Here is a 12,197-nt window from a genome sequence, read left to right on the forward strand (position 1 = left end):
CGCTAGGACCGCACGGACACTGCAGTCTCCAATAGACTACAATGTGTTCCGCGTGGATTTCCGCCTGAAGAAAGAGCAACCCCTTACTTCAGGCGGAAATTTCCTAGCGGATTTTACGTTCACAAATTCTGCTTCACAAATTCCGAAGTGTGAATTTGTGAACAGAAACCCATTCACTACACTATACATTTTAGCAAGCGGAATTTCCGCCTGCAATTTCACAGAGGAATTGCAGGCGGAGATTCCGTAGTCTGAACCTAGCCTAATGGAAATCAGCTGCAATACAACACACAGCAGTTTTTTGAAGAAATCTGCTCTGTTTTTCTGTTACCCTAAACAAAATCAACTGATGCCAAAAAGTTAAACAGATTTGTAAATTACTTCTATTTAAAAATCTTTATCCTTCCAGTACTTATCACCTGCTGTATACTACAGAGAAAGTTGTATAGTTATTTTCTGCCTGACACCTCTGTTCATGTCAGGAACTGTCAAGAGTAGGAGCAAATCCCCATAGCAAACCTCTCTGCTCTGGACAGTTCCTGACATGGACAGAGGAGTCAGTAGAGAGCACTGTGGTCAGACTAAAAAGAACTATACAACTTCCTCTGGAGTATACAGCAGCTGATAAGTACTGGAAGGATTAAGATTTTTATATAGACGTAATTACCAAATCTGTTAAACTTTCTGGCACCAGTTGATTAGAAATTTTTTTTTTCTTTTTTCTTACTTTTTCTTACTAAAGCAGAGGGCACTGTCTTAATGATGGATCATAAAAATACAGTTCTATTTGAACATCCTTTTAAAGAAAATGATTTTAAAAGGGACATTTCCATATAGTAACATATGTCATATGTCATAACATTTTGATCAGTGAGGTATGCCCTTTGCAACAGCCACCAGTCATAAAATAAAAAGAATAAGGGCCAATTTTGTTTATTCCCTGCACAGCGTCCCAGCCACCATCTGCCTCTTGCTTTGTATGTATGGATCTGTATTTATAGTTCCAAAGTGACTAGGGCCATGGCTGTGCAGGAATAACTTGTCAGCATCAACGCTCTTTTATTCTGAGTATCAGTAGGTGCACCAGCAAAACAAACATGCTGCTATTACTAGATATTCTAGGAATGATATTATTGTAGCGTTACCTGCTCTTTCTTTTTAATAGCTCCACTATATCGATTCCAGAAAGTGGCGAGTTGGACATGCATGCCTAGTTTTGTTTCTTCTCTGCTTCTACGATTTCATTTGCACTTTTTAAAGGTTATGTGTCATCAGAAAATTACCTATTGTTTAAATCATATTTTCATGTTAACCATATTTTTTTGGGTGATATTTTTTCTGATTTTACCATCTATATTTTATAATAGTCCTAAAATCTTGCAGTTTACATTCTGGCCACTAGGCCTAAAACTTAGGTGAGACTTCCTGTTCTGTGAAGACTTTTCCCGCCTTACTTATTTTTTTTTAAGTATTTATTTAAATTTTGTAGTATATATAACAAACACCACCAATGGTGGAATGGAATAGAACATAAACAACAACAACCCCAAGGGTCCCGGAGACCGGTTCCAGCATAATAACCAAAATCATAACATACAGCAAGTTGCACCGGTTACTCGGCAGGGCGTTCTGAGACCCACCGAAGAAAGCCCAACACAGACAAACATACATACACACAGATACACCTCCTGGTAACTCCGACAACCCCCCCACACACACACACACACACACTTACAAGAAATCACAGTATACTTAGCAGACTATTGGGACTGTCTAGTCGGAGGGTCCGCTGACACATCCAGCAAAAGCCAGATGGTCCTGACCTTGTCAAATTTTTTAGGGCATTTATGACTCACGTAGAGGGCCTGGTACAACAAGACATACTTGTTGACCAAGGTCAGCCAACAAAACAGCGGGGAGGAGAGGTATCCTTCCAGGTCATTACCACCACTTTGTGGGCACAGAACAGTAGAAATCGGATCAGTAAGCATCTATGAGAACTAGAAACCCCTCATTAAGGACTCCCAGCAGGCATACCATAGGGGTGAGTAGGAAGGGGAAGTCTAGATTATCCGCCAAAAACCCCATCACCTCCCTCCTGAAGATTGCAACAATGAGACACTCCCACACAGCATGCAAGAAGGTACCGACTTCACAGGAACAACGGAAGCACAAATCAGATAGAGAAACACCAATACGCTTCAGCTTAGCAGGGGTATAATACAACCGCAAAGCATATCTAGATTTGATCAGCATATCTCTACTACTCACTACTGTAGAATACTAAGAGCCTTTGACCTCCTTCCATTGATCCTCAGACAAATCCGGGATATCTGACTTGCTATCTGACATGCTTGTGAGAACGGGCTAGGCCCTAGAGTTTGGAGGAGAGCATAGGCCTAAGTGAGGGGTTTACAGAGGTCCGTAGTGCCCAGAAGTAACTCCACTTTGAAAAATACTGGAGTAAACATCAGGTAGTCAAACTGCACCTGAACTGCATGCCGAAGCTAAAGATACCTGTAAAAGGCATTTTCAGGGTTGCCATAACGTTCCATTATGTCCGAAAAGCATAAGAAAATCGAAAATCTGATCCTCTCCAAACAAGTGGATCACAAATTTTACACCATGAGAACCCCAGAACTTGGCCTCCTGTAACCCATGTAGGTGAGGTAAATGTATGTTCCCCCACAAGGGTGATCTAGGAGATACCAGAGGCTGTGGGAATTTACCCGACACCACGAACCACACTTTAGCTATAGTCTGAAGAGGGAGAGGAAAAGAAGAGTGGGAGTGATACCTGTAGAGTATGTTAGTAAGCACTTCATAGAAACCCATCATCGCTCCAGCTAAGGCCGTCACCGAGTTCGACAGATCCAGATTGATCCACCATGCTGCGTAGACCAACTAAAAGGCAAGAAAGTAGTTATAGACATGAGGGGCAGCTAAGCCACCTTGCTGCTTAGGAGCCTGTAGAAGAGCCCGATCAAGCCTGGGAGGTTTTCCCTGCCAGTAGAAGGATGCCAGAGCACCACATAGTGTGTTAAAATACTTCCTAAGGGGAATCATGGGAGCTAAATGAAATAGATAAAGAAATTTAGGGAGGTAAATCATTTTAAAAATATTAATCCTACCAGTTAGGGAGAGATGAAGTGAGGACCAGTAATTCAGTCACTCCACAGTAGAACGTAAAAGCGGCTCCAAGTTCAGGGGCATGTAATCCATCAGGTACTTAAACAGGAAACTACCTTCACCCCTGTCGGGTGACTCCAGAGGAGAGAGCCATTAGGGATGACGTAGTCTAGTTGACCCGCAAGCCCGAAATTGAACTAAACCGGTCAAGTAGATCAATAAGGGACATGAGCGAGCCCCCAGCGTCCGCTAGATAGACCAGAGTGTCATCTGCATAGAGGGAAACCTTTTCTATAATTGACCCCCTAGGTATACCACAAATAGCAGTGTCCCTGCATATTGCTGCCGCCAAGGGTTCCATCGCCAGCGCAAAAAGGGAGATAGCGGGCACCCCTACCTTGTCCCACAACCCAGGAGAAAGAGGGCGGAAACATCCAAGTTAGTGCAAATACGGGCCCTAGGACTATCGTATAGCAAGCAAACCCAAGCACAAAATCGGGGACCAATTGAGGACCTCCCACAAATAGGGCCACAACACTGAGTCAAAGGCTTTGTAAATATCCAGACTAACCACCACACCAGAAGAAAAATCTTCCCCCTCCGCGGCTATGTTAAGTTGCAACCGCTTCACATTGACATCAGTGGCCCTACGTGGCATGAACCCAGTTAGGTCAGGATGAATGATAGCGTTAATGACCCCATATAGGCGAGTAGCCAGCACTTTTGCCAATAATTTAATATCAACATTCAACAGGGAAATAGGTCTATAAGAATCGGGCAGCAATGGGTCCTTTACAGGCTTAGGTAGCACTACAATCAGCGCCTCCCTCATAGAGTCCAGAAGAGCATCAGCAGCCGCTATCGAGTGAAACAATTTAAAGGGGTACTCCAGGGCTTAGACATCTTATCCCTTATCCAAAGGATAGGGGATAAGATGCCTGACCGCGGGAGTCCCGCCGCTGGGGACCCCCGTGATCTTGCACGCGGCACCCCGTTTATAATCAGTCCCCGGAGTGTGTTCGCTGCGCGTCTGATTACAGGCGATCACAGGGCGGGCGGCGTGTGATGTCACGCCTGCGCACCCGTGTGACGTCATGCTCCGCCCCTCAATGCATGCCTACGGGAGGGGGCATGACAGCTATCACGCCCCCTCCCATAGGCTTGCATTGAGGGGCGGAGCGTGACGTCACACGGGGGCGCAGGCGTGACGTCACACGCCGCCCGCCCTGTGATCGCCCGTAATCAGACCCGGAGCGAATAGTAGAAGTTTCCTCTGGCTCGCAAGTCTCATTATAGAGGCACCTCTAACCATAGCTTTGTAGGCATCCCATTGAACCAGTGCATCAGGATAATCGGCATTATGCTCCCAGTATTCAACATGAGCTACATCCAGAGCCTCCACCACTGCCCCTGTCTGCAACCAACCAGGGTGCATGCACCAGATACGGGAGGGGGGACTAGGGCCTAAGTGCAGAACTATCAATATAGCAGAGTGGTATGAGATCCCCCTAGTGGTGTAGGAAACATCTCTTACCGCCAGGAGGAGGTCCTCTGATGCCAACGGATGTCAATTCGAGAGAATAACCTATAGAATAGAAGTAGAAGAAAAGGCCGGGTACTTCCATCTCCAGAGGTCGGTCAGGCCCAACGCCAAGCGCCAGGTGTTAAAGGACGATGAGCCAGGGTCAACAGCAGTGGTGCGATCAAGCAATGGATCAGGAGCTACATGGAAATCACCTATGAAAAGAATAGGATCAGAGGGAAAAGACAGCAGAAGGTTAGTAATGAGCTCCAGTACTGAGACCTGAAAGGGGGGAGGCACATAAACAGAGACAAGAGCAAAGGAGAAGGAACCCAGTGAACAGTGCAAAATCACAAATCTCCCAGTGATCACAAGCTTCCTGTGTAACCGTCAACAGCAGGGAATTGGTGATTAACATAGAGACACTCCGAGTATAATTAGAATTTGAGGCATGATATCCCTTAGCTATTCCGGCCCTTTTTAGAGAAATAACTTTCTGACCCGTAACATAAGTCTCCTGCAGGCATATCATTTGAGGAGACTGGCGTTTCACAAAGTCCAGACACAAGCCCCTTTTAAACTTAGAATTTAGGCCCTGTACATTCCAGCTAACCACCTTCAGAGCCCCCATTGCGGAAAATAACTTTGCGTACACACAAGAAAACCCACAGGAGGATATGGACAGAGAAGGGCAGAGCTCCGGGACCATACATACCACATACAACCAACAAAAAGACAAACGGCACAAACAAAAAACAACGGCAATAAGGCAGAACAAAAAACATCCCCAATAACACCCTGTCTAACACTAAACGGGACATAGAAAACTGCAAGTCCCTAAAACGGTGCAGACCTAGACCCTAAACGTTACAACTATGGAGCGTTAAAAGAACGCTGGAGAAGACTAAAACTGCAGTACTAAAGGACAGATACACTTAGGACAGATACCAGCTGCTGCAGGGTAAGCATACAGGGTAAATTTATGCAGGGTAGCGGGAGCTCCTAGAGCTTGCGTCTGCTCACACCGACATCCATTACACCCCGCCTTACTTCTAAGCACAGACAGGAGTACAGTGAACGGTGACACCAATAGATAGATAACACTGAATCCACCATCACAGCAGAGATCATTATTACCACTCCATGTAGAATGACCTCTGAAAGGGTAAAAAAAAATGCAGAATAGCATTTCATGTTTGAAATGCAGAGAAGATGCTGTTTCTTCAGAGGCATTTGGCTCACCTCACCTGGAATCTCTCGACATACACAGTAGATAAGAGAGAGAAGAAAAATTAAGCATGTGTGTCCACCTCTATACATTTACAGTATAGGAGAGGAAAAACAATGCTTCCCGCTATGACTGGATGGAGAATTAAGTTGTCTCGGAGACAGGAGGAAAGCTAAAAGGTTTATTGATAAAAGGACAACACATTTCGAAAGCATTGCAGTCTTCTTCCTCATGATTTGGCTCTGGATTTAAGTATAAACAATATTCTTTATGGGACATCTCCTTTTAAGATAGATTACTCAGGATGCATTTCTAGCAATATTTTCATTGGTTGACGCGTCTTTGACAATGACTGCATTAATCTGTGTATCTTTTTTACTCAAGACATGCATCCACACGAGACAAACTCAGGATCTCTATTCATATGCATAATGGCAAATTATGTCTATTTTATCATCTGTAGCCAGCTAGCAGGGATTCCCAGCCTGAAGGTGTTGGAAGAAGAACTTATCTGGCTGCAAAAGTATTTGCCTTCCCTAGAATCACCTATTGTTCTTTGCCATAATGACCTACTATGTAAGAATGTCATCTACAGTGATGAAGAAGGTAGGGGCACTGAAGGGATTCCAGTTAAAAAAAGAAAAAAGAAAAAAAACGGATAGATTCACCAATGTTTGCCAACAAGTTCTTATTATTTACTGACAGGTCATGTACGATTTATCGATTATGAGTATGCTGGATACAATTACCAGGCCTATGACATCGCTAATCATTTTAATGAATTTGCAGGTAATATTAATATATTCTTTATATAAATTATGCTATGTGCTTCCACTTATTACTACAATGACACTGAAATTTAGGCTTCACTTCTTCTTGAAAACTTCTTTGTATTGCTGGTGAGATCTTATAGGTTTAAAAAGTACCTGTCACCAAACTTAACATTTAATATATTGTTCCTTAGGTAATGATAAGACACTTTGCTATTTACTTGCTGTTAAAATTCTCAACCTTTATATGTTTTTAATATGATTGAAAAATGGCCATTAGGTGTCTCTGCTCTGTTCCCTGCTGTAAGTCAAACCCTGAGTTTGGTCTCCTGCCAGGCCAGGAGGAGACCTAACTAACTAAGTGCGTGTGGGGCATGAAGTTGGGCCTGCTGGGGAACGCCCACTTTCTCCTGCCGGGAGCTCACACAATGTGAGCAAGGGGAAAGGTATGATACAGAGCTTTTTTAAAGCTTGGAATTTTTTTTATTTGAAGGAGGGGTGTTAGGAGTAGGGAATATAATCTGTTAGTTAAGAAAATATGGTTTGATGACAGGTACTCTTTAAAGGTTTTTGCCACCATTCATTATGTTTATTGCATATTAATAAACAAATAACAATGTTGATTATTTACATGTTCCAAAAACTATCCAATGATGAGTCATGCCTTTGATTACGTAGTATGGTGCCACCTGATGTTCAAATTGAATAGCAAAATGCATGTCCGCCTGATAAGCAGAGTGCTTGTAGACTTGCATGCTCAGTGCATTTTATAGATGCCACAGAGGACTTAGCTTCACTAATCTGGATGATACCTATGTGCAGTTATGGTTTGATGTTTGGTTTGAGTTGGAGTGATAGGCAGCCAAACAATTCAGGAGTCATTTAACCTAAAAGGAGGATAAGGATTGGGCTGACAATGTCTTATTCCTAACACTGACAACAGCTCATAACTTGCTTAGTCTCATTTATACTAGAATATTAACAGAATCCATGAAAAAGCTAATGTCTATGACCTGCATATGCATTTGGCCTTCCCTACCTCAAGTAATATTATACTCGATAATATTTGGCGGCCATATATTGACAGTATTACTCTTCAGTGCCATTATTCCTTACTATATGCTTAAAAGAGTAGTGCAGTGGACCCCCCGTGATCTCCTGAACGGGGCCCTGGCAGTCTGCCGGAAGCAGCCATTCTGACCCACGCAGGAAGCCGCGGCCAACACGCCCCTCCATGTATCTCTATGGGACTATGGAGGGGGGATGTCAGCTGCCGTTCCATGCGGAGGTCAGCACGCTCCCTTCCAGCAGACTGCCGGGCCCCGTTCAGGAGATCGCAGTGGGTCCCAAAGGATAGGAGATAAGTTATCTTTCACTACACTACCCCTTTAAAAATTGCTTAGCATGTCCAACAGAATTACAACTTTTTTTGTGCAGTGTATGGTCATAATGTTTAAAGGGATACTTCAGGTAACTAAAACATATCCCCTATCCACAGGATAGGGGATAAGTGTCTGATCACAGGGCGGTCCAACCACTGGGGTCCCATTGCAGCCAGTGACTAGCTGAGCAGGCTGTCAGTCCAGCACATCTCCCAAGGGAGGAGGCCACTCTTCTCCAAACACAAGTGAGTGGCCTTGCTCCGTTCCAGAGATTATGAGGGGCCCCAGCGAACAGACCTCCCTGGAATCAGACACTTATCCCAATCCCATGAATAGGGGATAAGTTTAAGTTACCCGGGGTACCCCTTAAGGCAGTGACATTATAGATGTAAAAGAGATAATAGTTTAAACTTCTGCCTGCATTTCTAGGAGTGAATGAGCCAGACTATCGATTGTTTCCTGACAGAGAGACTCAACTGGAGTGGTTACGGCATTACTTGGGTGCCTGCAGAAGATTAAAAGGAGAAGAGAGAGAGCCGGACGACAAAGAGGTGGACAATCTTTGTATCCAAGTTAATAAGTTTGTATTGGTAAGTTTAAAGGTGGGGAGTTACTACTTTAGGAGCAGAGAGAAAGGCAAACATGTGTTTTACATTATATTAAATACAATTACATTAAACTCCGGAAGAAATTTCCATATTGCCATATTCTGGTAGAAATAGGAAACCAAGATAAAATTGCTTGATATGTGTACTCTTGCTTATACATTGTTTGTATAATGATGAAAATTATATCTATAAAAACCACTAGTTTTCATTTTAATATTTCGGAGCTTCTTTGTCTGGGTGTATTAAAGTTTGTTAAGGTTTGTAAATAAAATGTATTTGCATTTTATTCTTTTTTTTATTTTTTACTTTTTGCAGGCATCACACTATTTCTGGGGTTTATGGTCTCTTATTCAGCACAGGTTTTCAGACATTGACTTTAACTTTGCACAGTAAGTATATCATTGCAGCTGTAAAACACTCAGGGAAGTACAACAAAAAGAGTTTGAATGACCTCTGGTGTCCAAATGGGTTATTACTTGACTAACATAAATGATCACGAATGAACCTTATCCATATGCTGCTTTTTAGTACAGTAGTTCAATAAAAAAAAAAAAAAAAAAAGTATCACGAGATTCTGCAACATTCTCTGATTTTGCATCTACTGCTTTTTGGTAAGCTAGCATTAACCGATGCAATTGACCAAATAATTATAAACATATAAACCTTAAGAAATACATCAATAATAATTTTTCTACAGTGCTTCTTAGAATTTACATTGTTTAGCAGGTTCATTCAAAGGCTCTGTTCACATTGGCATTATCGGTTTAATTTGGGGTTTGGGATAAGATTCTAAAATATTTATATTGCGTTTACCGTGTAGCTAGAGTGGCCTTTCAGCAACATTTTGCAGTGTATGAGTGTTACTGGAACATTGTTCGATGATAATTTAATAACTTTTTTCCTTATATTGTATTATCATCCTTATCTTGCAAATTATCTTTCTCTTTTTCATCAGGTATGCTGTGTCAAGGTTTAAACAGTACTTTCATGTGAAGCCACAAGTGACTGTACTTTGGGACATGTAATAAATTATTGGAAGTGAAGCAAAAACTGGAATACCTGGAAATCACCCCCCCCCCCCCAAATAAACACTACTGTTGGATCAATGACACTATTGCTCCTCAGCCTGCACCTCAGATCAGAAAAGCTGCCCAATTCCCCAACTGTCTGATGCAATTTCTAGAACAATAACCACCTCCATTAGAAGTGTACTCATTTTTTTGCAGGCGAGTGATGTGCATGTTTTTACACAGCAATGTACTCAGATAGAAAAGGTTATAGGGGGAGATTTATCAAAACCTGTGCAGAGGAAAAGTTGCCCAGTTGCCCATAGCAACCAATCAGATTTCTTCTTTCATTTTTAACAAGGCCTCTGCAAAATGAAAGAAGCGATCTGATTGGTTGCTATGGGCAACTGGGCAACTTTTCCTCTGCACAGGTTTTGATTAATTTCCCCCATAGTGCCCAAAACTATTTGGTGCCATTCTTAAAATTTGTGACCATTATTCTAAAATGGGCACAAACGCGGGTGCAATTCTCATGATATAAACAGATACTGCCCATTTGAATTTTTCTTTGATGTTAGTGAATTTGGTTTTTCAAGATAGGTCTGTTCACATGCTTTATTTAAAGGGGTACTCCGCCCCTAGACATCTTATTCCCTATCCAAAGGATAGGGGATAAGATGTCTGATTGTGGGGATCCCACCGCTGGGAACCCCAGTGATCTCTCCTGCAGCACCCCGAAGTTCGCTCTGTGCCTGATGACGGGCAATACAGGGGCAGGACGGCATAGACTTGCATTGAGGGGGCGGGGCGTGATGGCACGAGGGAGCGGGGTCATGGCATCACGATACTCTGGCCCCTGTATTGCCCATCATCAGGCATGGAGCAAACTTTGCTCCATGCAGCAGATGACATGGGGTGCTGCAGGAGAGATTGCAGGGGTTCCCAGCGGTGGCACCCCCACGATCAGACATCTTATCCCCTATCATTTGGATAGGGGATTAGTTGTCTTAGGGCCAGAGTACACCTTTAAGGGCAATATACAATCATGGCACCCCTGAAATGTTTCTAGAAAATGAAGTATTTCTCACAGAAAAGGATTGTAGTAACACATGTTTTGCTATACACATGTTTATTCCCTTTGTGTGTATTGGAACTAAACTAAAAAAGGGAGGAAAAAAAACAAATTGAACATAATGTCACACCAAACTCCAAAAATGGGCTGGACAAAATTATTGTCACCCTTAACTTAATATTTGGTTGCACACCCTTTGGAAAAAAGAACTTAAATCAGTCGCTTCCTATAACCATCAATAAGCTTCTTACACCTCTCAGACGGAATGTTGGACCACTCTTCCTTTGCAAACTGCTTCAGGCCTTTTCCCAACAGCAATTTTAAGATCTCTCCACAGGTGTTCAATGGGATTTAGATCTGGACTCATTGCTGGCCACTTCAGAACTCTCCAGCGCTTTGTTGCCATCCATTTCTGCATGCTTTTTGATGTATGTTTGGGGTCATTGTCCTGCTAGAAGACCCAAGATCTCGGACAAAAACCCAGCTTTCTGACACTGGGCTGTACAGTGCGACCCAAAATCTGTTGGTAATCCTCAGATATCATGATGCCTTGCACACATTCAAGGCACCCAGTGCCAGAGGCAGCAAAACAACCCCAAAATATAATTGAACCTCCACCATATTTCACTGTAGGTACTGTGTTCTTTTCTTTGTAGGCCTCATTCCCTTTTTGGTAAACAGCAGAATGATGTGCTTTACCAAAAAGCTCTATCTTGGTCTCATCTGTCCACAAGATGTTTTCACAGAAGGATTTTGGCTTACTCAAGTTCATTTTGGCAAAATGTAGTCTTGCTTTTTTATGTTTCTGTGGCAGCAGTGGGGTCCTCCTGGGTCTCCTTACGTAGCGTTTCATTTCATTTAAATGTCGACGGATAGTTTGCGCTGACACTGATGCTCCCTGAGACTGCAGGACAGCTTGAATATCTTTGGAACTTTTTTGGGGTTGCTTATCCACCATCCAGACTATCCTGCGTTGACACCTTTTTATAAATTTTTCTCTTCTGTCCACGCCCAGAAAGATTAGCTACAGTGCCATGGGTTGCAGACTTCTTGATAATGTTGCACACTGTGGACAAAGGCAAATCTAGATCTCTGGAGATGGACTTGTAACCTTGAGATTGTTGTCCATGCTTAGTGCGGCACACACAGACAAAAAAATGCAAAGACTGTGCAAAGAAACGAACTTCTCTCCTTTTTATCTGCTTTCAGGTATGATTTTTATATTGCCCACACCTGTTACTTGCCCCAGGTGAGTTTAAAGGAGCATCATATGCTTGAAACAATCTTATTTTTCCACAATTTTGAAAGGGTGCCAATAATTTTGTCCAGCCCATTTTTGGAGTTTGGTGTGACATTATGTCCAATTTGCTTTTTTTCCTCCCCTTTTTGTTTAGTTCCAATACACACAAAGGGAATAAGCATGTGTATAGCAAAACATGTGTTAACTGCAATACTTTTCTGTGAGAAATACTTCATTTT

The 12,197-nt window shown here is 42.6% G+C and overlaps 1 protein-coding gene and 1 long non-coding RNA gene across 2 annotated transcripts in view; one reads left to right on the forward strand and one right to left on the reverse strand.

Moving 5' to 3' along the window:
- The window catches only part of ETNK2 (ethanolamine kinase 2), a 71,409-nt gene extending 60,656 nt beyond the window's left edge, over nucleotides 1–10,753 (forward strand). Inside the window, exons 4-8 of the mRNA XM_056558135.1 lie at nucleotides 6,343–6,485; nucleotides 6,585–6,668; nucleotides 8,461–8,621; nucleotides 8,955–9,028; nucleotides 9,595–10,753. Of these exons, the coding sequence (XP_056414110.1) occupies nucleotides 6,343–6,485; nucleotides 6,585–6,668; nucleotides 8,461–8,621; nucleotides 8,955–9,028; nucleotides 9,595–9,664 (532 nt within the window). The 3' untranslated portion in view covers nucleotides 9,665–10,753. The remainder of the gene's footprint in view (nucleotides 1–6,342; nucleotides 6,486–6,584; nucleotides 6,669–8,460; nucleotides 8,622–8,954; nucleotides 9,029–9,594) is intronic.
- On the reverse strand, nucleotides 793–6,318 carry LOC130356492 (uncharacterized). Its single transcript, XR_008888898.1, has 3 exons — nucleotides 4,664–6,318; nucleotides 2,798–2,904; nucleotides 793–1,283 (listed from the first exon to the last, which is right to left on the reverse strand). It is a non-coding gene; the product is annotated as an uncharacterized LOC130356492 (long non-coding RNA).
- Nucleotides 10,754–12,197: the final 1,444 nt, after the last annotated feature.

This window comes from Hyla sarda, chromosome 2 (genome assembly GCF_029499605.1).
Source record: "Hyla sarda isolate aHylSar1 chromosome 2, aHylSar1.hap1, whole genome shotgun sequence".
Lineage (NCBI taxonomy): Eukaryota > Metazoa > Chordata > Amphibia > Anura > Hylidae > Hyla > Hyla sarda.